This window comes from Heterocephalus glaber, unplaced genomic scaffold (genome assembly GCF_053883595.1).
Source record: "Heterocephalus glaber isolate CG9 unplaced genomic scaffold, H.glaber_assembly_v1.0 deba00001481, whole genome shotgun sequence".
NCBI classification, from domain to species: Eukaryota; Metazoa; Chordata; class Mammalia; order Rodentia; family Bathyergidae; genus Heterocephalus; species Heterocephalus glaber.
The window spans coordinates 51,711,672-51,738,340 of NW_028258317.1; the positions used below are offsets into that span (position 1 = coordinate 51,711,672).

The 26,669-nt window shown below is 39.6% G+C and overlaps 1 protein-coding gene across 7 annotated transcripts in view; it reads left to right on the forward strand.

Moving 5' to 3' along the window:
• The window catches only part of Pip5k1b (phosphatidylinositol-4-phosphate 5-kinase type 1 beta), a 331,992-nt gene that overhangs the window by 240,216 nt on the left and 65,107 nt on the right, over positions 1-26,669 (forward strand). For 6 of the 7 annotated variants that reach the window (XM_004838187.4, XM_021252743.2, XM_021252744.2 and 3 more), the window contains one exon: positions 8,645-8,789. In XM_004838187.4, the coding sequence (XP_004838244.2) occupies positions 8,645-8,789 (145 nt within the window). Of the gene's footprint in view, positions 1-8,644; positions 8,790-10,090; positions 11,321-26,669 lie in introns of those variants that run through there. The other variant, XM_087183491.1, reaches the window with a different exon arrangement.

A 26,669-nucleotide genomic window follows, 5' to 3' on the forward strand; every position in this document is an offset into this window, starting at 1 on the left:
GCCTCAATGTGCATCCATTTAGCTATAAATGTCTCTAATTTCTCATTTTTTATGGCTGAGTAGCACTCCATTTTATTAAAAAGAAAAAAAAACATTTTCTTTATCCAGTCTCCAGTTGATGGGCAATTGGGCTGCTTCCAAGTTTTAGCTATTACAAATTGTGCTGCTATGAACATGGGTGCACATATGTCACTGTGGTATGATTCTTTTAATTCTTTGGGGAAGATCCCCAGTAGGGCAATAGCTGGGTCAAGTGGGACTTCCAGTCCTACTTCTTTGAGGAATCTCCATGCTGATTTCCACAGTGCTTGCACCAGTCTACACTCCCACCAGCAGTGGAGCAGGTTCCTCTTTCCCCACAGCCCCACCAGCATTGGTTATTGGTTGATTTCATGATAGCAGCCATTCTTTCTGGGTTGAGGTGGAATCTCAGTGTTGTTTTCATTTGCATCTCTTGAATGACCAGTGATGTTGAACATTTTTCTTATGTTTATTTGCTATTTCTACTTCTTTGTCTGAGAAATGTCTGTTCATTTCAGATGATCATTTTTGGACTGGGTCTTTAAATTTGGGAGGTCTGATTTTTTTAAATTCTTTATAGATTCTAGATAATAGACCTTTGTCTGAGGAACAGCAGGTGAAGATTTTTTCCCACATTGTGGATTGTCTCTTCACACTGCTGGTGGTTTCTCTTGCTGTGCAGAAGCTTTTTAATAAGAAGAGATCCCACTTGTTGATTGTGCTAGTTCACAGACAACTGAGGTTTTGTTCATAAAATCATTCCCTACACCGATGTCTTCAAGAGTTCTATCTAACCTCTGTTCCAGCTGATTCAGCGTTTCTATTTTAATATTTAGATCCTTAATCCATTTTGATTTTAGTTTAGTGCATGGTGAGAGATATAGGTCTAGTTTTAATCTTTGACAAGTTGAAACCCAATTTTTCCAGCACCATTTATGAAAGAGGCTATCGTTCCTCCAGTGAGGGTGTTTGGCTCCTTTATCGAAGATGAGATGGCTGAGTGTGTCTGGCGTTGTTTCAGCATCTTCTAATCTGTTCCTCTGGTCCTGAGATGTTTCTTTGCCAGTATCATGCTGTTTTTATCACAGTAACTTTGTAGTATAGTTTCAAATTGGGGGTTGTGATACCCCCTGCCATGTCTCTGTTACCTAGAATTGCTTTTGCTATTCTGGGTCTCTTCTTGTTCCAAATGAATTTTTGGATTGTTTTCTCAATGTCCATGAACTATGCTGCTAGGATTTCAATTGGGATTGCATTGAATCTATGTAGCAGTTTTGGAAGTATGGCCATTTTCACGATGTTGATCCTTTCTACCCAGGAGCAGGGGATGTCTTTCCATTTTCTGATACCAGCTTCAATCTCTCTTTTCAGAGTGCTGTAGTTTTCAGAGAAGAGGTCTTTGATTTCTTTCATTAGGTTGATTTCTAGGTATTTCAGGTTTTTTGGATGCTATCGTGAAAGGAATTATTTGCCCTATTTCTGTCTCAGTGAGTCTGTTGTTCATGTACAGGAAAGCTTTGATTTTTGTGTGTCGACCTTGTATCCAGCTACTTTACTGAATTTGGTTATTAAGTCTAGAAGACTTTTGGTGGAGTTCTTGGGGTCTTCTATATAGAGTATCATATCATCTGCAAATAATGACAGTTTGACTTCTTCATTTCCTATCTTTATTCCTTTTATTTCTTTCTCTTGTCTAATTGCCATGGCTAATGTTTCCAAAACTATATTGAACAAGAGTGGTGATAGTGTACGTCCTTGCCTTGTTCCTGATTTTAGTGTGAAGGATTTCAGTTTGGTTTTATTTAAGGTTTTCAGTTTTTGACCATTTAGTATGATATTGGCTGTTGGTTTTTCATAGATGGCTTTTATCAGATCGAGGTAGAGACCATCTATTCCAATTTTTTGTAGGATTTTTATAATAACTGTGTGTTGGGTTTTGTCAAAAGCTTTTTCTGCATCTATGGAGATAATCATATGGTTTTTGTCCTTGGCTCTATTGATACAGTGTATTGCATTGATTGATTTGCGTATGTTGAACTATCCCTGCATCCCTGGGATGAATCCCACTTTGTCAGGGCATATGATCTTCTTGATGATCTTATGCATTGCATTCTATTTGCCAGTATCTTATTAAGGATTTTTGCATCTATGTTCATTAGTGAGATTGACCTATAGTTCTCTTTTTCAGTTGAGTCTTTCTCTGCTTTGGAGATCAAGGTGATGCTTGCTTCCAGGAATGAATTGAGGAGTATTGCTTCCCATTCACTTTCATTCAAGAGTTTAAACAGTAATGGCAGTAGCTCCTCTCTAAATATCTTGTAGAACTTAGCAGTGGGGCCATCAGGACCTGGGCTTTTCTTAGTTGGTAAGTTTTCAATTACATTTTCAATTTCATTGATTGATATTGGGTTGTTTAGAATTTTTAGGTCTTCTTCGTTCCACTTTGGTAATTCATATGTATCTAGAAATCTGTCTATTTCTTCTGTGTTGTCCATCTTATTGGCGTATAGGTTCTGGAAGTAGGTATTGATGATCCTCTGGATTTCTGCTGGGTCTGTTGTAATTCCACCCTTTCATTCCTAATTGCATGGATTTGGGCCTTTTCTTTCCTTTTTCTGACAAGTTGGCTAAAGGTTTGTCAATTTTGTTGATTCTTTCGAAGAACCAACTCTTGGCTTCATTGATTTTTTGTATCATTCTCTTAGTCTCCATTGCATTGATTTCTCCTCTGATCTTTATAATTTCCTCCCTTGTATGAGCTTTGGGGTTGTCCTGCTCTTCTTCTTCTAGAAGCTTGAGGTTCAGCATCAGGTTGTTTAATTGGGCTCGTTCTGTTTTCCTAATATGTGTATTCACTGCTATGAATTTCCCTCGTAAGACAGCTTTCATTGTGTCCCATAGATTCCGATATGTTGTCTTGTCATTGTCATTTAATTGAAGGAACTGTCTGATTTCTTCTTGAATTTCCTCTGTGACCCATTGGTTATTCAGAAGTGTGTTGTTCAATTTCCATGTGTTTTTGAAATTTTTTGAGTTTCTTTTGCTATGGATCTCCAATTTCATCGCACTATGAGTCTGATAATGTACAGGGGATAACTTCAGTTCCTTTGCACTTACTTAAACATGTTCTGTGTGTGAGTATGTGGTCTATATTGGAGAATGACCCATGTGCAGCTGAGAAGAATGTGTATTCTGATTTTGTGGGGTGGAAGATTCTGGAAACATCTGTTAAGTTCATTTGTTCAAGAGTTTGATTGAGTTCTAGTATTTCATTACTTATTTTTAGTCTAGTTGATCTATCTATTTGTGACAGTGGAGTGTTGAGGTCCCCCACTACAATTGTATTAGTGCATATATGACTTTTCATGTCCGTTAGTATTTGTTTTATATAGTTGGGTGTACTAGTGTTTGGTGCATAGATATTTATGATTGTCATCTCTTCCTCTTGGATTTTTCCCTTTACAAGGATGTAGTGTCCTTCTTTGTCTCTCTTAATCAGTGTTGGTTTGAAATCCATTTGATCTGCCAAGAGGATATCTACTCCTGCTTTTTTTCAGGTTCCTGTCGCATGGAGTATTGTTTTCCACCCTTTAACTTTCAGTCTATGAGTTTCTTTTTGAATTAAGTGTTATTTATTTTTTTTTTTTTTTGGTACTGGGGATCGAACTTGGATCCTTGCGCTTGCAGAGCAGGCAGCAAAACCACTGACCTAAATCCCCAGCCCAAGTGTGTTTCTTGTATGCAGCATATTGTTGGATTTTGCTTCTTGACTCATTCTGCCAGTCTGTTTCTTTTGATTGGTGAATTGAGACCATTAACTTTGATGGTTATAACTCCTACATATTGACTTATCATTCTCTTGATTTCTTCTTTTTTGTTGGATCCTCCCCCTTTACATTTAATGTCTTGTCGCGCCCAACGGATTCATTCTCCTGTGCTTCCTGGGGTTGTGATCCTCATTGTCTTTTCCTAGGATATGGTCTAAAATTTTTGGAGTGCTGGTTTGGTATTCATGAAATTCCTAAGGTGCTCTTTGCCATGAAAGTATCTTATTTCCCCATTAATTTTGAAAGATAGTTTTGCAGGGTACATGAATCTAAGTTGGAGGCTGTTTTCCTTTAGGGCTTGGAATATGTAATTCCAAGCTCTTCTTGCCTTGAGGGTTTGCATTGAGAAGTCTGCTGTGATTCTGATGGGCTTTCCTTTGTATATGATTTGTTTCTTTTCTCTCACTGCTTGTAGAACTTTGTTCTCCTGTTGGGCTTCTGGAATCTTAACAATTATATGCCTATGTGTAGATTTTTTTGATCAAGGCTAGTTGGGGTCCTATATGCCTCACTTATCTGTATGTCAAGTTCTTTCCCCCTGCTTGGGAAGTTTTCTGCCATCACTTCTGTGAATAGTTTTTTTATGTCATCTGCACTCTCTCCTGTTTCTTCATTGACTCAGATCAGTCTTATGTTATTCTTCTTTGCATCATCTAGCAGCTGCTGGATTGATTTCTCATGTTCCCTTACAATTTTAAAGCAATTTTTCTTTTCTTCATCACTAATTGCAATCTTATCTATATCTGAAATTCTGTCCTTACTGAAAGACCCTAGTTAGCAAGGCAGACTCCATATTGCTGCTTGACCCACCTGCCTGCCCTTTAGATGAACTCAGAAGGAGGAAGGTTAAAAACCTCCTCCCCTTAGAAAGTCTCTTTAGAAATAACAATTAATCAACTATTGTTTTACAAATGTTCTAACAACAGGATGTTCTGCTTCTGTACCTTTTGCTTGCTTCACTAGTTCTATCCCATAGGGGGGCCTAGAAACTGTTGGCCTCAAAGGTGTATAAAACATGTTTGTCTTCCCCCAGTCGAGGCTCAAGTCGGATGCTCAGCTCGGGTCCCGGCCAGTAATAAACTCCTGTGTGGATTTAATATCGGTCTCTGGTTGGTTCTCTCTCACTGGATGTAACACTTACATTGGCTCATTCTTCTGTGTAGACTGTCAATGGAGTTTTTAATCTCCTGGAAATCTGTTTGCATCTGTTTTATGGATTCCATTTGTTTCCTATGTTGGGATTCCATCATGTTCCTCAGCTCCTCTCTAGATTTATTAATCATGTCTTGCACTATGAGCACAATCTCTGCTGTTATCTGAGAAATTATTTCTGATTTCTTTTTTTCCAGATCCTCTTCAGTTGCCAGTTCAGGGAGTCCAGGTGGTTGAGTATCAGAGTGTTCCATCTCATTTCCCTTCTGGAAGTCTGGTTTTGAGAGTTGTTTATGTGTCTTTTCATTTCTGGCAGGGAGGGGGGATGCTCTTGGTACCTGCATGGCTCACCTCCTCTGCACTGGGTGTGGTGGTACCCATCTTCCCACTTTTAGTCTCTTCTAAGCCCTTTGCTTTTTCTGTCCACTTTTGCCTTTTGTTTTATGAAGTTGGGGAAATACTGAGCTTCCTGAGGGCAAGCTGCCGAGATTGTTCTTAGCCTCCACATCAGGACATTACCCAGCGATGGCAATGGTTTTGTGAACAGACCAAGGGACTGGCTGAATGAATGGTTGTTTCTGTCTGGCCCTGAGTCACACCTTCCGGGAGCTGTGTCTTCTGCAAGTTCACCCTATATCCCCATTCTCTTTAATTTTGGTGCAAGGGGCTAGCGGACCTCTTCCCTGTCCTGGGGTGGGCAGCAGTATGGCCCAGCAGTGAGGATGGAGAGGACTTATGAGTCAGGGTACAAAGTTACTTCTAAACTACATTAGTGAAGCTTCCAAATAGTGTGCTCACCATGACCTCTGAAGTTCTAGCCGTGGGGCCAGTTGTTGAGAAAAGGAAATATGAATAAACACACTGCATAGCATCCTCGTACCTGGAAACATGGGAGGAAGTACCCATACTGTATTCTTTTTTCACATGACTTGTTGGGCGTGTTGCTTCAAGTTATGAGACATTATACATGAAAAGGTCTTAGAAGGTTGAAGAACATATTCTTTGAGACTGACATCCTATTATCAAATGAGTTTCTCTGCACAGTCTCTCATGTACAGGGTTTGGCCTCTTTCTCATGCTCCATGCTTAGGAACTTTCCCTTTCAGAGTGCATCAAGTTATAGGTAAATTTCCCTCTAGCTTTAATGTATTTGTTTTTTGGCATCCTTGCTATGTCTGCATTGTGTTCCTTCTCTACTGTGTTGTAACAAATTACCACAAATTTAGCAGCTTAAAGCAATACCCACTTATTAGCTGGTAGTGCTATAACTCAGAAGATTGTCTACAGCTCACCTAGACTGTCTGCTCAGGATCTCAAATGCAGAAATCAGGGACCAGCTATACTGAGTTCTTATCTGGAACTGCTGTAAATGAATCTCCTTTGTTTGTGAGTCATTTGTGTTGTTGGCAGAATTCAATTCCTACCTGTTGTTAGGTGGGGTCCCCTTTTCTTTGCTCTGTGACAACTGAGAGCCATACTCCGCCCCTAGGGGTCACCTACATTCCTTGGTGTGCAACCTCTGGGCTGTCTGCAAACAAAGAATTCCTTCCACATCAATCCTGCCAACATTTCCACTCTCGTTACTACCTGTCTCTGATCTCTAGGCCCAGATTTAAAGGGCTCGTGTGATTAGGTCAGGCCCCCCAGATTATCTCTCCTTTGACTAATTCAGAGTTACCAGTTCAAAGCAACCTGGCTTACATCTGCAGAATCCCTTTTGCCAGATCACAGAATCCTCAGAGAAGTGATATTTCATTGTATTCATCGGAACCACCCATACTCAAAGGAAGATCAGACAAAGGTGGGGGACACTGGGCATTACCTTAGAATTCTACCTACCATATTGCTTTCCAAAAACACAGGAGGATGGAGAAACAGTTCTTTGCCTCAAAGAGCCATTCCTCAAGGGTAGGGGACTCAGCTACCCAATTTTTGAACAATGTGTGACTTGAGACTCAGTCAGTGAACATGTAGTGTTTTTCCACGTTGGTCACTCATCGTGTCTGGGTTATAAAGTAAAGCTGGGCATGCCCAAGACCTTCAGTATTAGTTTTTCTGTAGTCCTGATCCATCTGCCTTCTGATTACTGACAGTTCATTGGAATCTGATGTCAGATTATTTTTCAGACCCAGGTTTCAATATTGTTGAGGAGTTTCATATTTGTCTTTGTATTTAAGGAGAAGTCAACATTTTTATTCAAGCTTATTGGCCAGATGTCATGTTAAATTGAAGCCTCTCGTGTTTGAATGTTGACCTTTGGTTATTCATGGTATTATGTGATCATCATTCAATATTCACTATGATTGTTCTTTATTTTGACCTGAATTGGAAGCAGAACTCCAATAAGAACCATTCATAACTTTTTCTTTTTTTTTTTTTCCTCATACTGGGGATTGAACTCAAGACCTTGCGCTTACAAGGCAGGCATGGTACCACTGAGCTAAATCCCCAGCCCCATCCATAACTTTTAATGTGTTGTCTGGACTCATAGAGTAAGGTCCAGTCCTTCCTGTACTTCCTCCATTTTCCCTCCATGCCTCTCTCTACTCTACCACATAAACACCTTCGGATACAAGATCCTGGTGCTGAGCTGTAGTTCTTGTTTGAGTGCCTGCCTAGCATGTAGAGGCACTGGGTTCAATTCCCAGCACCAAAAGGGGTTGAGGGGAGGGATGGGAAGGAAATAAAGAAAACTCAAAACCTCACACTCCATGACAGTGCGTATTTGGTCCAATTTCCAATTTCCATTTCCACACTAAAAATATGTAGTTTTGAATATTCTATGCCAATCAGGAAATGCCAGAAACACCTTAAGATTATATTGCATTTATAATCATCTGTTTGGGTTCAGTTTGGGGGAAAGGTTAAAAATCCATATAAACTCCAGCAAAATGGGCATGGACCATGGTGAGTCTAGAACATTGTTCTTTCTTAAATAGAGAGGCCTCTTGTTTGAGTGTTTCATGGGCTCCTAGAGTTTTAAAAAGAAACAGGATATGTTTCACTTTTAATAATGCACACTTGCTGTTAAGGTATGAGGTCAAGAAGAGCCTGGATCATGCTCAAGAGTATGTGTGGGCTCAAACAGTAGACTCTTGGGCTGGGGATTTAGCTCAGTGGTTTCACTGCCTGCTGTGCAAGCGCAAGGACCTGAGTTCAATTCCTGGTATCAAACAGTAGACTCTTGGTCTGTTGAAGTGTTTCGCAGCCCTTGAAAAGTCTTTTTGGATCTAAACAGAGACTCACAGGCATGTGCATTTCATAGGGAGAACAAAGCAGGTTCACTCTGTTTACACATCTGCCAGTCATCCTTTTAATCTCAGTCAAATTATCTCCTTAATCTTGTTGGAGTTTTTAATGTCATCTTTTTGAAATAGCAAATCACTTTATTAGATTTATAAAAGAATATTCCTAATGTCATTTCCATAAGCCATTTTGCAAATTAATGTAATTTCCTTTCTGTTTAACCTGTTTGCAAGCAGCTCTTTTACATTTCTTTGTAATTCAGATGAACACAGTTAATTCATAATTTCATTTGCAGCTCGATATGTAAAATGAATACTTTTGACTCATTGAAATTACTGTAGCTACTAAAGCAGCATGTATTACGAGATGCATAAGTGTATGTTGCTTTCATTCTCCAGCTCTGGGATCTCAACACAGGCCGGACTTGGTGCCTAGCACTCCATCACTGTTTGAAGCTGCTTCCTTGGCAACCACTATTTCATCTTCTTCCTTATATGTCAGTGAACATTGCCCACAAGACAGGACAACACTGTATTCAAACAGGTAACCCTTAGCAAGTACAATTTCCCAGCTGGGCTGGTACTGTGTCAACAGCAGGCCTAATAAAGCAGTGTCTCCGACTCTCTCTGGCAACCAGGATATGCCTAATCCCTGCCTCAAAAGTAAGAGAGAAAAGACATGCTTGATTTGTGCTATGGTGAAGTGCTTTTACAAGAAAGCCCTTCTTTACAGGTAATCATTTGTGATGTAGAAAATATACATTTGGATCTATGGGAGAAGATGAATCTTGCGCTGTTTCCTCTTAGTAATTTCTTAGTGAATTTTTTAAGCAAGCTGTCTTGGTAAATATTACACAGATGGTTACAAAGATGTTTACAGATTCTGTTTTGTTTGTGTGACCTTAGTGACTGTAGTAAACAGAATAATGGCTCCCATAATTCTCCATTTCCTAATTCCTGGAACTTGTGAATATATTACCATACATGGCTGAAAAAAACTTTGCAGATATGATTAAGAATCCTGGGGCTAACAGTATAACTCGGGGTAGAGTATGTACTTAGCATCCATGAGGCCCTGGGTTCAATCACCAGCACCAAAAAAAAAAAAAAGAGAGAGAGAGAATATCTGAAAACCAGCCCCAGAGGTGTGCATCTGTAGTCCCAGCTACTCAGGGGACTGAGACAGGGGAATCATTGAAGCTCAGGAGTTCAAAGCCAGCCTGGCAGCCCCCAAAAAGAATCCTGAGATAGGAAGAGTATACTAAATTGCCCAAAGAAGCCCCCCAAAATCATAAAAGTCTTTATAAGAGGAAGGCAGGAGAATCAGAATCAAGAAGATGTGACACCAGAAGTAGAGGTCAGAGAGAAGAGGGATTTGAAGATGCCATACTGCTGGCATTGTTGATGGAGGAAGGGACCACACACCAAGGAATGCAGGTGGAATCTAGAAGCTGAACAGGGCAAAAAAAATAGAATCTCCCCTAGAGCATCCACAAAGCAACACAGACTTGCCAACAACTTGAATTGTAGGACTTCTCACCTGTAAAGTGACACTCAAATACTTAATGTGCATTTTAGCACTGGAGTAGGTTACTAAAATTTCTTAGATAAAAACATAATTTTTCCATTTGACATTTTTTCTTCTTAAATAAGATATTCTTGAATATTGATTCTGGTGATAGAAAATATCACCTTTGCAGATATCACAATTTTATCTATGAGACTCACTGTTTTCTATTTCATATGTACAGTTTTATAACTGACTTCAACTCTAGAAAGGAGAATAATAGATATAGTTATAATTATTATTTGTTAAATGTTAAATGAAATTTTTTTGAAATCTAGCTCTCAAACATCAAGATGAAGCTCGGTGTGGTGGCTCAGACCTGTAATCCCAGCACTCTCGGAGGCTAAGGCCAGAGGATTGCAAGTTTGAAGCTAACATGGGCAACTTATCAAGACCATATCTCAAAATAGAAAATAAAAACAGTACTCAAGGCTGGGAATGTAGCTCATTACAAAAGTCCTGGGTTCAGTTGCCAGTACTGAAAAGAAAATCAAGATCAAATTTATGGGCTAGGGCCATTTATGGGCTCATTGTAAGAGTGTTTTCCTAGCATGTGTGAGGCCCTGGGTTTGATCTCCAGCACAGGCCAAAAAAAAGTATGCAGGGAAAGTATTTCTCACACTATAAGTGATTTTCCACCTTTAGGCGAGTAGCTTAGTTCAGTTCCAGAAAGATCAATTAATGTGCTAGATCCTTTTTAACACCTGCATGTCTATAGAGTGCACCTTGGTCTTTTGGCAAGTTAGACATTAGTAGTTGAACTTGCTGTGTTACTTCTTTCTTGTTGCTGTTCTCCCTTCTTGACCAGATACAAGGCCGGGTGGATAGCAAGTTAGGCCATCACTTTAGGTCCCAAGAGTTGGAACAAGTGGCCAGATGAGCCACAAATCTTAGCCAAGTCTGAGTTTAGAATGTTCTGTTCACAGGGCCAACAAATAAGGTTCCATTGTACATTATGTAGCTCATCTGAACTTGAATGTTCGTATTTATTATGTAAGTTAATCAAGCCACAGTTTTTCCCATCTGTGTGGTACAGCTGAACACATGGGGCTACAGAAGTCTAAGTATAAATGGCAACTCAGAAGATAGCTGGAAAGTCCCAGAAGTTCTCAACAAGGTCAAGAAACATTTTCATGGGATGCCATAGTACTTTCTTATTGTTTGCTACTATGGTAATTATCGGGGACCTATGATTAGATATGTTCTTAAATTATTACTGAAATTTTCAGGACAAAAATAAAAGTATTTTTGCTTGACTTTTGGTGATTCTAGGGGTTGCTATTGTTAAGTTTTCAGCCACTTGTCCAGAGGTATTAAAGTCCCAGATATTCAAAAGCTGTCCCCAGGATCTAGCCTTCTCTCGACAGCCAGTCCTTCCTGCCCAGCCTGCAGGCTACCTCTGCATGCACATCTCTCTGCATACTTGCAGAGCTGCACTGTCATTCTTTGTACTTTTCTTTATGCTGATGCTAGCTAGCATATAGATTTAGATGGGGGAAATTTCTAATCAGCTATCTATAGTATTTTCCCTTTCTTTTTTTTTTTTTTTGATACCTGAGATTGAACTTGGGTCCTTCCACTTGCGAGGCAGGCAGCGGAACCACTGAGCTAAATCTCCAGCTTCCCTTTCTTTTTTAAAGTGAGTTGTTTCAGAATATCTTTTTTTTTGACATTGTATCTCCAAATTACAATGTAATAATATTTAGCTGTCATTCAGGGTTCAGTTGCAAAAACAAGAAGCTACTCTACCTGAAGCAGAAGGGAGTCAAGATCCAAGTGCATGGGATGGCTGGGGGAGTGGGCTGCAGACTGGCCTTCGAAGTCAGTCCTGAACACTCCCCGGAACTGGACCTCAAGCAGTGCTTAGGCCTGGGCCATGATGAAGTGGGTGCCTGCCAATGAAATGCAACGCAGAGAAAACCATTTCCATGAGCCCAGAATGTTCTTAAAATGAGGCAACATTAAAAAAATAAGTGGCTTTACTTAAATACCCGTATGTGTTTGAAAGACCAATGTCGTTGATGGCACTTGGCATTTATCATCAGGACAGGAGAAGCCTGGACCATCCAGGTCATCACCCTCTCACGCATTCTTCTGCTCTGTCCCTGCCTGCTGCCATAGTTGTTTCTGCTTTTAGCCTTGGTAAACAAGAAGCCAAAAGGCACATCTCAGACCTTAAGGGCTGCCTTAGGAAAATCATAAGGAAGAGGCTCAAAGGTATTGAAGAACTCTGAAGAGAAATAATGGCACAGAAGTTCCTAGGAGTCCACATCCCTAGTTCCCTGACCTAGTATCCCTACGTCCTAGTTATTCAACAGGAAACGCTCATCAGTAAACCTTAAAGAAATTGTCACATTTCATTTCCATTTGTGTTTTGTTTTAGTGGTTTTTGAAACAATTACCCACTATCTAAGTCCTTTTTTTTGGTAAAGGGCATCGAACTTGGGTCCTTGTGCTTGCGCAGTGGGCGGCGAAACCACTGAGCTAAATCCCCGGCCCAATCTAAGTCTTATCTGGCCTACTAAGTTTTATTTTTTCATTAGTACTGTTTGCAGTACATGATGTTCACATTCCTTGTGGGGAGTTGGTACACGTACATAACACATCTTAATTCCTGTTTCATCCCCTTCCCCTTCTCTTCCCCCCCCTTTCTATCTCTTGACTCCCTTCCCATTTGAGAACGATCTCCCACTTCCATTTTATATTTTGCTCTTTTTTTATATTTTGAGTTTCTCATATAAGATAAGCCATGCAATATTGAAGTTTATGTGTTTGATTTATTTCACTTAACATTAAGCCTCAAGGTGCATCCATTTTCCTACAAGTGACTCAATTTTATCTTTATGGCCAAGTAGAACTCCATTGTGTAAATGGACATTTTCTTTATCCATTCATCTATTGATAGATATATAGGCTGCTTCCAAGATTTAGCTAAATTAGTCAAATAGAATTTCTAGTTTTAGTTTTTTGAGGAATACTGATTTTCACAGTGGTTCTACTAGTTTACATTCCACCAACAATGTGGAAAGGTTTCGGGCCGGGGATTTAGCTCAGTGGTTCCACCATCTGCCTCGAAAGTGCAAGGTCCTGAGTTTGATCCCCAGTACCAAAAAAAAAATCTACTTTGTAGAAAGATTTCTTTTTCCCTGCAGCCTCACCAGCATTTGCTATTATTTGATTTCTTGATGATGGCCATTCTTTATGGGGTAAGATGGAATCTTGGTGTTGTTTTAATTTGCATTGCTCTAATGGCCAGAGGTGTTGAACATTTCTTCATGTGTTTATTGGCTGTTTGTGCATCTGGGAAGTGCCTGTTCATTTCACGTGCCCATTTTTTAAAAAAGAGACATGAGAAAGATTTATTAGAAGTAGATATAGGACACACTCGAGCAGAATGTAGATACTCAAAGAAAGCAAGCACTTACCCATTTTTTAATTGGGTCTTTTATTTGGGGGACCTAATTTTTTTAGTACTTTATATATTATAGATATTAATCTCCTGAGGAATAAATGGCAAATATTTTTCCCTATTCTGTAGGCTATCTTCTCACTTTGTTGATTATTTCTGTTGCTATGCAGAAGCTTCCGTATTATCTCATTTGTTGGTTCTTGGTGCTATTTCCTGTGCAACTGGAGTTCCTTTCAGAAAGTCCTTGCCTACACCTATAATTTCAAGAGTTTTATCTTCCAACCAAGAGAGATTATGTAAAGGTTCAAATTTCCAATGATGAATGTCATTATATTGTATACCTAAAATGTACCAATAAAATAAAATTTTTAAAAAAAATTTATCTTCCAACCGATTAAATGTTTCTGTTTTAACATTTAGTTCTTTGATCCATTTTGATTTTAGTTTAGTGCACAGCAAGAGACATGGGTCTGGATTCAGTTTTCTGCACGTGGATAGCCAGTTTTCCAAGCACCATTTATTAAGGAGGCTATCTTTCCTCCAGTGTGCATTTTTTTACCTCTTTGTCAAAGATCAAATAGTTAAATGTGGTTAGAGTTGTTCCTGCATCCTCTGTTCTGTTTCATTGGTCCTTGTGTCTGTTTTGTGCCAATACCATGCTGTTTTTATCACCGTGGCTTCAAGTCTGGGATTATGATTCCTCCTGCTTTGCTTTTGTACCCAGAATTGTTTTCACTATTCTGAGTCTCTTCTGGTTCCATATGAATTTTAGGATTGTTTTCTTCATTTCTGTGAAGAAGTATGTTGGTATTTTAGTTGAGATTATGTTAAATCTGTTTATTGGTTTTAGAAGTATTGGCCTACTACTAAGTTTTAAAACCTCACACAAATAGCCTGGGGAGAAAAATGCTGAGGGTGGGGTGGGGAGAAAATAGGTTATATACTGGAGGCCCCTCCAGTTAGGTTGCAGTCTCCTGCCCAGTATACAGTGCAGGCCTGAGAAATCAAACTAAAAGACAAAACTAGGAGAGAAAGTGAGGTGCCAGGACAACCAGTGCTGGTGCAACTGACAAAGGCTCTGGCCAGTCCAAGCCACTGATTTTTATTGGTAATCAATTGGGGTAAAGGTGAGCTATGTGCAAGGGCAGTACTATGTGCAAGGAGGTGCAGTCATGCTATTTCTATGGAAATTAAGCAAGGCTCTTGAAAGACAAGACAAAGCATTCTCAAATTAGGAACAGAATAGACAAAATATATAGTTGTAATTAGAACATTGTCCTCCTAGTAAGAAGGTTTTAGTTGTGGGAATGGAATTTGGGTGCGAGTTACTCTGACCTCAGCACATAGGCTTTGGCCAGACTCACTTCTATAAACAAGCCAATTGTGGGGTTAACTCTTTTTTTTCTTTTCTTTTCATCTCTAGTAATAGCTTTGTTTAATTCTAAGATTCCATCATAGTGAACAACCTTAACTTTTATGCTACATAATTATATTCAAAGCTTTCTGTATTTTTGTTTATAATTACACAGTAATTATAAATGTTTAGTGCCAAACTGATGACAAACACTATTTTGTTGAGAAGATCTTGCATTTAAAAGAAAAATCTGTAAAACCCAAGGCACTAGGCCAAAACCAATATCAGAATTTTATGAAAATAGTTTATAATGGGAAAAAAATGGAATCTCATTTCAAAACACAGCGTTGAAATAATCTGAAAATAATATTTTAACTCAAAATCTTCAAGACAGGAAATAAAAGTACATATATTTTTATGTCTTTTTAAAATTTTTCTTTTTTTTTTCTTTATTAAATTCTTTTATTGGTACATTGTAGGTATACAACACAATTACATTTCTCATTGGGAATTATACCTTTACATAATGCATCTTGGTTCTTATTTTTTCCCCATTCCTAGCCCTCCCTTCACCCCCTCCACCCTTCCCTTTAAAATTTTTCATAATTGAAATTCCTCTTCATTTGTACAAAAATGAAATCAGGAAACACTAAAAACAGCAGGATTCTTCTCCTTTTTTTCTTTTAATAACTAATTCCAATAACCTGAATAGAAATTTTTAAATTTTTCTTTTGGTAAAATTACATTCTTGAATTAAAAGTTATGACTGGAATATTAATAAAATATCTCATCAATTTCAAAATTATATAAATAAAAGGCAATTTTAATAAGTCATTGTTTCTTGAAATCACTTCTGCATCAGCATAAAATGTACTGCTATTCTGAAGTGCATTCTTTTATTGATATCAATACTAGGCCCTAAAGAGTACCTGGATGTACCAGGCAAAATCTATTCCTAGTAAAGACCATGGTCATCCAAAACTTGAAGTCCAGCATTTTTAAATTTGCCCTGCAGAAATGTTTAAGAAAGTAATTAACCCTTCTTCACAGGACAGTAGGTAAACAAAAATGAGCAATTTAGGCAAGAAAGCTGTTCATGGGTACCCTAACCAAAAAAATAAAACCAAAAAACCAAAAACACCAGGGGAGGAGTTCCATACAAGACAGCATTCTGCTTTGATGTGAAAACGGAGCTAATGTAACACAAAAACAGTAGAGACTAAATAATATACAAAAATAGGAGCCAGATTGGTATTTTTTATGAAGTATATGCTTGTTTGACAATCTTTGCTCCTGAAGTAAATATTTGGCTACACTCCCACCCCCAGTGGAGCAGTGTTCCTCTTTCCCCACAGCCCCGCCAGCATTTGTTATTGTTTGATTTCATGATGGCAGCCATTCTTTCTGGAGGTGGAATCTCAGCATTGTTTTCATTGGCATCTCTCGAATGACCAGTAATGTTGAACATTTTTTCATATGTTTATTTGCTATTTCTACTTCTTTGTCTGAGAAATTTCTGTTCATTTCAGACACCCATTTTTGGATTGGGTCTTTAAATTTGGAGGTCTGAATTTTTAAGTTCTTTATAGATTCTAGATAATAGACCTTTGTCTGAGGAACAGCAGGTAAAGATTTTTTTCCCACATTGTGGGTTGTCTCTTCATACTACTGGTGGTTTCTCGTGCTGTGCAGAAGCTTTTTAATAAGAAGAGATCCCATTTGTTGATTGTGCTAGTTCACGAGCAACTGAGGTTTTGTTCATAAAATCTTTCCCTACACCATTGTCTTCAAGAGTTCTACCTAACCTCTGTTCCAGCTGATTCAGCGTTTCTATTTTAATATTTAGATCCTTAATCCATTTCAATTTTAGTTTAGTGCATGGTGAGAGATATAGGTCTAGTTTTAATCTTTGACAAGTTGAAACGTAATTTCTCCAGCACCATTTATTAAAGAGTCTATCTTTCCTCCAGTGAGGGTGTTTGGCTCCTTTATCGAAGATGAGATGACTAAGTGTATCTGGAGTTGTTTCAGCATGTTCTAATCTGTTCCTCTGGTCCTGAGGTCTGTTTCTTTGCCAGTACCATGCTGTTTTTATCAGAGTAGCTTTGTAGTAGAGTTGCAGATTGGGGATTGTGATACCCCCTGCCATGTCTCTGTTATCTAGAATTGCTTTTGCTATTCTGGGTCTCTTCTTGTTCCAAATGAATTTTTGGATTGTTTTCTCAATGTCCATGAAGTAGGCTGCTGGGATTTCAATTGGGATTGCATTGAATCTATATAGCAGTTTTGGAAGTGTGACCATTTTCACTATGTTGATCCTTTCTACCCAGGAGCAGGGGATGTCTTTCCATTTTCTGATATTATCTTCAATCTTTCTTTTCAGAGTGCTGTAGTTTTCAGAGAAGAGGCCTTTGATTTCTTTCATTGGGTTGATTCCTAGGTATTTCAGTTTTTTGGATGTTATTGTGAAAAGAATTGTCTCAGTGAGTCTGTTGTTCGTGTAGAAGAAAGCTGTTGATTTGTGGGGTTAACTCTTGACAGCCTCTTTGGGCATAATCAATATTATGATCCCCTGCAATTGTATATGGTGGTATAGTTCACATAGGAGGCTTTTCTCTTCTTGAATCAGTTTTCTGTTCAAAGTGTTCTGTTTCCCATTTTGACATTGTTATACATATCTATGCTAAAATAAGCTATGAATGCTTCCCCTACCAGTTGTCATTCTGTCAGTCCTTTTAAACTCTTTTGACTTTGCAAGGTATTGATTAGTGCCTAGATATCTCCTACCTAAATTATATACCACTATGGAAGCTAATGTCTCAGAGTTTTCTTTCTTTTTTTAAGAATTATTTTTTATAACTTCAAAATTTCCAATGTCTCTTATAACCCATTTTTAAGTGTACTTCAAAAATTGAAAAATAAGCAAAGAAACAAATGTTTAACCTAAAAAAATACATTTAACCTGCTGATTAGGAGTACATATTTTAAAGTTCCACTGTACAGGCTGTTATTAGAGCAGACAGATCATTGGAATAAATTGAAACTCTCATCAGCACATGCTTCACAGATAAATACTGGATTCAAGTTTTGAATTTTTGATACTTGAATTTTTCTTTCTTGTAAAAAGTCTATTAATAATGTTCAGCACTAAGAAATACAGTGGCAAATATGTTTCACCTCAAAACTAGGAGCAATTCAACTTAATGTTGTAGAAATAAGTCACACATATGAATATTCATTCTTTTTATGATTTCCTACACAGTTGGTAGCAAAGCTGAAGCTCTTGGTTATGCATCAGGATGCAAAGCCTGATTTTGTCCCCACTCATCCATGCCTTCACTATCAGAAATGCCATCACCTGCGTCCACACTGTAGCCCGCCTGTGTTTGCTAGTGGCTGTTTCTAACTGTTGGCTCACCCTGGAGACACGTGGAGTTTTGTAAAAAGGGCAGCTACAACTGAGGAAAGCCAGTGGCCATCTGCACATAGTGGGGCAACTGGCAAAGTGCCCCCCTCCAAACGATGAGTGCATCTTTCAGATCTCAGAGGTTGATCCAATAGATCTGACACTATTTCTGCCCCCTCCGACCTTCCCACAGAGCAGTGGTGGCGAACCTATGGCACACATGCCAAAGTAGGCTGTTTGTATCATTGAAAGCTCTAAAAGCTTCGCCATCACTGCTAGAATATTATAAACCCAGGAGAAGGAGGACAGTTGTCTCTAGCTATAAGCCACCTCCCTTAAATTTCTTACCACGGAGATTTAAAGACATACAGGTAGGATCGAGACTTTTCATTAGACTTGCCTAAAAATTCAGGAAATGGAAACACAGGGACTCTAAGTGACATATCCAGGTGTGCTAAATGTGCTAATAATACTCCAGGTAGAACAGGTCTCTATAGTCCGAACCTGTTGTTTCTGTTTTTGTTTTCCAGTACCAGGGATCAAACTCAGGTCTTTATGCTTGTGAGGCAGGTGTGTCTCCACTGAGCTAAATTCCGGGCCCCCTGAACCTGTTCTTTTCACCACACTACCCATGCAGCACGGCCTCCAGGTCCTTTTGGTCTGTGCATGGAGCACTGGTTGGTTGGCATGAATTTTGACCCTGTGTTTGAGCTACCTTCTTTCACTGTGTAATGACTGACACGTTTCTAGTAGGCAGGGAGGTGGGCTTATGGTAATATCTACCTATGGTGTTCATCCTAGAAGTCATTGGCTACTTTTCTTAAAATACCAATTGCTCTGTTACAGTACTAGTCATTTCAAGTCATCAATAGTAGTCTAATATTAATAATAACAATTACAGTAATAGGCAATTAGCCGGGTGCAGTGGCATATGCCTGTAATCTCAGCACTTGGAAGCCTGAGACAGAAGGATCACCATGAGTTTGAGGCCAGCCTGGGCTACATACTAAGTTCAAGCCCAGCCTGAACTAGAAAGCTAGACCCTGTCTTGAAAAACAAAAAATAAAAAATAGGAAATTATTAGACCTTGCTCTGAGTTAAGCCCTTTACATGGATCAAGTCACTTAATTCTCATAGCAACTCTGTAAGGTAATCTTATGTATTATCTCCAGTTTACAGATGAAGAAATTGATGCCTAGCAACCTTAGGAAACTGTAAAGGTCACATGACTAAAAACTAGACCCATGACATCTGCCCATAGTACTGATGTAAAGGACAAAGCATGGACCTGTTGTTCAACATGGTCCTCATTCAGATTGTCATATCTCAGGCAAGATGAGATTTAAATAATGCTTTTAATAGAAATTTAGCCACATCTGCATAAGTTCTGTTCATCCTCATCTGCTTTGCCTTTTATTTCTCCCTGTAATTTTGAGTGAGAATTTTCATTTTTAAAGATGTTTGAGATAAAATGTTCCAACACTTTGAAAATATATTAGTTTAAATTCACAAGCAACGTAGAATAGTTGTCTCAGCTTTCCAGGTGGACTTCAAATCACTACATAATCATTGAGAAGAGACTTTAGTTATAAAGGTTTCTGCTTGATGTACAAAATCCTGTATCTTCTGTTGACCTAGCAGCGTTCACAGGAACCTTTTCTGAATGGAAGGTGGCTGCAGGGACTTTATAATGATTCTAGTTCTCTAACCCTAAACCTGAGGGAGGGACAAACACATCTCCAGCATCTGCTGGGGACATGATAGGCACCTGCTGTGCTGGAACCCCTTCTCCCCATCCAGGCTGTCCAGCCCCTTACAGTTGTTGCCCTTTGAACTTTATTCAAAGTTCTTTACCTTTATGTGCCATGGTTTCCCTGGTTGTAGAATTTGAGTTATTATACTCCTTCCCCAAAAGAGTTGCTCTAGAGTTTAAATGAAATGATAATTGGAATGCATTTATAAAACCTCCTAGCATATAGTAAGCTCCATCAAAGCATTTGTTAAAATAACCGAGTATATCAAGGCACAAAGGCCTGTAGCTTAGCTTCCTCATAAGTGCCATTAGAAGGCACAAGATATGATTCTTTCTGGCAAAGATCCATCAGATGGCACTTTGTTAGTCAGAGTCCAGTCAAGGAAACAGAATACACACTTGGATTTTCAAATGTCTTTGGTTATGGAGTTCAGAGATCCTAAAATAGAGAGAAAGTTGAGAAACCCAAGTAAATATCCACAGGAAGCAGCTCCCACATGAACCCTGCTACATCGCCAGAAATGAGAGTTCAGAGGCAGGGGCCTCCCACTTGGGACCTGTTGCCTCCTTATGAGCAGGGACAGTGGAAGAGGATACCCCATAAAGAGCTGGAATAGTGGCAGAAACACAGCTGCCTCTAGATACACCAACGAAGAAGGAAAAAAAAAAAAATGAGAGAGAAAAAGGCCAGAGATCTGTGCACATCCCACCTTTCACCCAATCACCTGCACTGTCTGGATGGTGGAACCGGACAAAAGAGTCTGTAGAATGCTGGTGGCCAACTCTCCACCCTAGCACTGCAGAGTAGGTGAACACAGGATACAAACAACAACCACATGCACAGAGCAAACACCAGCTAGATCCAAGATGTTTAAAAAGATTACAGAGATGAAAGTATCATAAAGGAAGAATGCATGCAAGGACAGGAATCGACTTAGTCTTATAAAGGGAATTGTGGAACCAATTTATTAACATGCCAGTGTAATAGTGTGTAAAGTAGCTGTAATTTTTTAAATGATCTGTGAAATTAGAGACTGCAGAATTTACCAACAAGCCTGACGGACAGTAACGCTCTCCTTGGTACTACACTAGTTGCTGGCTGTGAATATGCACAGAAATGTCTTGACTAAATCAGCCACAGGAAACAGATTTTTTTAACGTTCCTTAGGTCAGAATTCCTCAGAAAGGTCTGTGAGCCTGGAGAACCCAGGAGGGTCTGCTTCTGACAGGCAGCAGATGCAGTGTGGAAGGAGAAAGTCATCACTCATGCCTGAGCAAACAGTTTTAGTTCATTGCTGACACCTGGTTTCTGAACCCGCTGCTCACCCTCTCTCACCAGCTCAGTCTAATTCAGCCTGGAGCAAACACACATGGGGAGGTGGTAGATACCGCTTCCATCCCTTTAATGAAAGAATGGAAAGAGAGGAATTTAGTTAACTTGTCCCGAGTGTCAGAAAACTAGGTCTTCACGCAAATGATGGCTCGTTTAGAGAAGAGTAACATTCCCTAGGACCCTGAAGCAAAACCCTGCTTAGTTTCTGGCCTCTCCAGAGAAGAGTGTCTCATGTTCAGAATTAGGGCTGTTATAGCATGCTGGGGTTCGTGGGGGATGCTAAGGGAAGCCTCACATCGCTCTCTAGTTGTGAGTGGGGCACATAGAGAGCACACTGGAACCTGCTAAAGCTGCACAATGAGCTCGTTTGCTAATTTGTGCAAGAAGCTTCCCTCCCTCTGTCCCGTTATCCTGGGGTAGGGGGACATATATGGTTTATATCATGTTAGTCTGCACTGGAACTTTACCAGGTGCCTGCATTCTTTTTCTTTTTACAAACCACAGAACTGCTTCTGAAGCAATTAGCTTTTCCGTTGATCCCTCATATATCTCTGCAGGAAATGTAAGTAAAATTTTCAGATATCTGGCATTTTATGAAGAATAATGTAAGATTCCGTGGCAATTCAAATATTGCTCATTTCTTAAGGAATTGGTACATGGTAATATTTCTAGGTGTTTTCATGTGTTAATGCGGTTTTTGTTGGATCTAATTTGTGGATAAGTAATATGGCAAAAAGAAATAAAGTTAGGGCCGGGGATTTAGCTCAGTGGTTTCACCACCTGCTGCACAAGTGCAAGGACCCGAGTTCAATCCCCAGTACCAAAAAAAAAAAAAAAGAAAGAAAGTTAGGAAACTATTGGCCAGTAATTGGATAGCCTAAGGTAAAAAAACAAACAAACAAACAAAACTCCTTTTATCCATTCTCCACCTCTTAGATCTGGTACCAAAAGAATGCATCTTTTTCCCCGATTTCAGTCACTGTGTTCCAGCTTAGAAAAGTGGTTTGCAGGCAGTGGATGGATCTGAAGACCCTCCCAATTCTCTGCCATTTTTCACTAACCCTCTGGAGAAATGTTTCTCAGTCTGATTAGATCCGACATCTAGGAACCTGTGTCTAGAAATGAGGCCCTGAAACCAGCAGTTTAACAGACTTCTCAAGGGATTTGTATACCTAGAGTACATGACAAAAGATTTAGAGATTAACCCCTCTTCCTATATGAGGAATAAAAAAAAAATGTCTTTGCCTTTTGGTTCAGCTGAGAGATAGCTGGGCTCTATGTAACATAATTTGCCTAAAACACAAGCCACAGCCAAGTGAGTATGTTCAGACTATATCACGACTATGACCTCAGCTCCTTTCTCGTACTTCAGATCTGTCTGCACAGACACAAAGCAAAGCACTTGCCATAAGCCAGTGATAGTGAACCTTTTAGAGCTTTCAGTGATAACGAACAACCCACTGCAGCACGTGCCACCACCACCCTGAGTATTTCAGGTTGGCAGTACCCCCAGAAAATGCCCCAGCTGCCACAAACCTGCATCCCAGCTCAGCCCCACTGACCTAAAGCCAAAGTACAGTTCAGCTCAGCAGCCGTTCTTAACTCCCTGCATCTGCAGATGCTCTTGATTCTGTAGACAAGCAGCCATTCTGTCTAAGATCCCTTGGCTGCCACTGGCTCTCCTGCTCTGGAGGGTCAGTTTAGTCCTCCGGATCCAGAGAAGTCCCCCTGACCACTTGGCTCTGTCCATGTGGTTTCTGCACAAGACAGAAGCTGGTTGTGCCCTTTGGTGAACCTGGGTTCACGCACATTAGCCTCCTAACCTGGACAACTCCGGACAGAGAGCAGTACCCATCCCACAGGGCTGCCATGTCAGTCCAGTTGCCCGAACTGCCTCAGCCTCTGTTGAACATTCCCTTTTGGCCCATCTATTGCATTCCCACTTGGCCTTCAGAGCCTTTGCCTCCAGAGCCTTTGCCTCCAGCGTAGTTCTTGTGTAACACACAAAGTAGTGGTGACTGACTAGGCCTGAGATCCAGGGTGAGAAACCCTCTTCCTGGCTCCTGTTAGCAGCTCAGCCACTTCCCTTCCATCCAGGGGCCCTCATAAAGGGCTCTGCCAGAATCCTGAGTTTAATTTTGTTTCTCTGATATGCATCACACATACAGGAAGAGTGACAAACATAATTTCTTCCAAGACAAGAAGAAAGTTGGTCCCAGCGTCCTCTATTGAAACTTTGTTATCTGTGGAATTATCTCAGTCATTTAGCTGACTTGTTGATCTTTGGGGGAAAGGATTTCACAGTGGAAGTTGCTCATGTAAACCTGCTGCTGGAGACTCATTAGCTTCAGAGAACTGCCCCACCCAGCTTCCCACAGGCAGACCAAGAGCTTCTATCTTGCTTTTAGTTCATGACAGTTATGGTTGTCAGGAGAATTAGGTCAGCATACTGAGGGAATTAAGAGACAACAATAAACTCTCAATTCAGAACCATCTTAATCCCAAATGTAATTATTTAATAGCCTGCTTTACAGGATAGAGTAATAAAGATGAATTGTCTAATGATAAAAAGAAGCTCATTATTTTTCTCACCAGCTTTATTAAAAGTTAGTTCTTGGGAAGTCATAGAAGAACTTAAAAACAACCAGACTTGTTTATTATTCACTAAAGGATTTGGCTAAAATGAAAATGTTATCCTGATGTCTACTGGGGTACAAAAGACAATAGTATTTTTCTGGTTTTGCTTTTGTTTCTCATCCCCCTGGAACAGTGCCTCTGAGCCTTTAAGCACTTATCTGGGAAAAGGTATTTTGTCTTTTATTTATATGTGAACACATCTGGGTTGGTGCCCTACTAATTCCAACTGCTATTACTGGCTGTTTTCTTTGTCGTCACTGAGTTATGCTGAGAGAAGGCAGCCTTCCAAGGTCAAGTCAAAGCTTGCCTTTGTCAAGTGTCTACCTCTTTGCCTTTACTTGCCCACCCCCTGATACTTTTCTAATTCCAGTAGCAAAACTCTCTCTAAAAGAATCACAGAGCTGTGGGAATAGAATAGACCTTTTTATATCATGTCACGCAGCCCTTTCTTTTTGTATCAAAATTATATGCACAGAGTTTAACAATGAATTGTATAAAATTTGTTTGGAAAAAGAGCAGACCCTTGCCCACCTCGCCTACACTTTACTGTCTTCAGATGTAGCCATCTCCACCCTTTTGGCTAATTTCTTTACAATTAATTCCATATCTGCAAATGACATGTGTACATTGTTATTTCTTCATATTTCAGGCTTGAGTAGCAGCTAATAACTTCTCCCTCTAGAAGATGAAGATTTATGTCTTCTCCTCACCCCATACCAGCCACATACATGCCCTCTTCCTGCCTCCATTGCCCACCCTCACTTCCTGTCTCCCAGTGCAGTTACATCATGATTGTGCTTTGATTAGTACTGACTATTTTACTGTGGCTGTGTAAATACTCTGCTGTATAATTATCCCTCAGTATCCATGAGGAATTTGGAATTCTGGGACCCCCAGTAGATGCCATTAATGAAAGGTCAAGTCCCTTATATAAAATAATGTACTATATGCCTGTAACCTACACACCGTCCTGTATACTTCAGATCATCTCTGCACTACTTATAACTAATAGAATATAACAGCTGTGTAAATAGTTGTTATACTGTGTTGCTTAGGAAATAATGATGAGAAAATGTTTGTAAATATTCAATACAGATACCATTCTTTTCTGAAAATTTTTCCTCACCGTTGGTCGAGTCCAGGGTTCAAATAGCCTACCATGCTATGATTGGCTTTCCTTTCCTGTATGGCTTTTATTCTTCTGTGGTAGATGATTATCTTGTGCTCTCATTTGCTTAGCTTTGGGTGTATTTTTTCATAATGGAAACCCAAGCTTTCCACCAGTTGCCTTGATTGCTTCTCAAACCAATTACATGGCTGTGTAGGTTTTGTTCATTTCATTCACTTGCAGAAGTTTTCCCCAGAGCCTCTGACCTCTTACAGCCACTGCTTACGGTTTTTAGGGCCTGACGCACATCTGCTACATCAAGGTCTCCCTTCTGCAACTTTCTAAGGATCCTAGTCACCTCCTTTCTATATTGGTTCCCTGTTTGATCTCTTTCTTGGCTTATTCCCTCATTTCGGTGGAGCACATTTTCCAGTATCTCCAGTGTCCTCCAGTATGAAGACTTACAGGAGGCAAAATCTTAGAGGACTTGTATGTCTGTGTTTGTGTTGTGACCCTCACACTCAGCTGATAAATAGGGCAGCTGGTACAGAATTCTATGTTGTAAATCTTTTTTTGTTTCCCCCAAAAGACTTTGCTCCATTATTTTTTTACTTCCAGTTACTTGAGAAAGCCAGTACTGTCCTGATTTCCAGTTTTCTTTATACGGCCTACATCTTCTTTCCAGAAACTTGTAATCTCTACAGTTCTTTCCCACTGTTTCATATTTTATAATGATATTCCTTTGCATAGGCTTTTTATCACCCAGCTGTCTAAGCACTTGTAGACTCTTCCTCAATCTGCAAACTCATGTTTTTAAGTATGGGAAAATTTTCATAACTTATTTCTTCCTCTATATTTTCTCCTTTCTGTAATTCTTTTTGTATGGATTCTTATGAGTTTGTCTTCCAATTTGATTTACTTTTCTCTCTTCATTTCCATCTATTTATATTTCTGTTCTATTTGAGAGATATTCTCCACTTATTCTCCTAATTCCTCTACTGGTTCTTAATTTCCATTGCCATATTTCCTAAGAATTCTTTTTTGTTCCCTGAGTTTTTTTATCCAGATTTCCTTATTTCATGACTATATTTTCTTCTAATTTCTCTCAGAGGATATTAAGATGGTGGTTTTGGCTTTGCCCAGATTTTTGTCTCCTCTTCCTTTTTGGTCTCAATTTTCATTCAGAATTGGAGATCTTTTTTCTAGATTTTGGCTTGTTGGCCAAGTTTCACTCAAAGGTGACCTGCCTGGCCCCGGTGGTAGAACCAATGTTAGTGTCTGTCAGTCTTTACTGTTGAGCTGCTCAGATTTCCTATAGAGGATGATTCTGCTTTCTTTCTTGGAGGGGAATGATCTGGCTGTCAGTCACCTGGGACTTCTGGCAGGAAAAAGAGTTGAGGTCTCAGCATCTGATACACAACCCATATGTTCTTTTCCTCTCTTTTCCCTCAACTGCTTCTGGTGTCTTAACGATACACAAATCATATTCTGTATCTTCATCAGTGTTACAGCTTGTGTTTAGATGTCCCCTCAAAGCCTCCTGCAGTCATAGGTTGGGCAGCTGAATCTAAAGTGTGTGATGCTGAGATTAAGGGTGTATGATTACTAAAATCAGTCCATTGATTGGTTTGGCACCGCCCTAATCCTGGTAGCCTAGACAGAGTATAGGGGCAGAAAGGAGCTGCTAAGGTGGCTTGTGGTTCCCTTGTTACTTTACTACCTTCTGCCTGCCATGAACAATTTTCCTCTGCAATGCCATGGTACTTTGGAGCCAGCCGATTATGGACTAAAACCTCTACAAACTGTGGGCTAAATAACACCTTTCCTCCCTTAACTTTGGGTATCAGGTATTTTGTC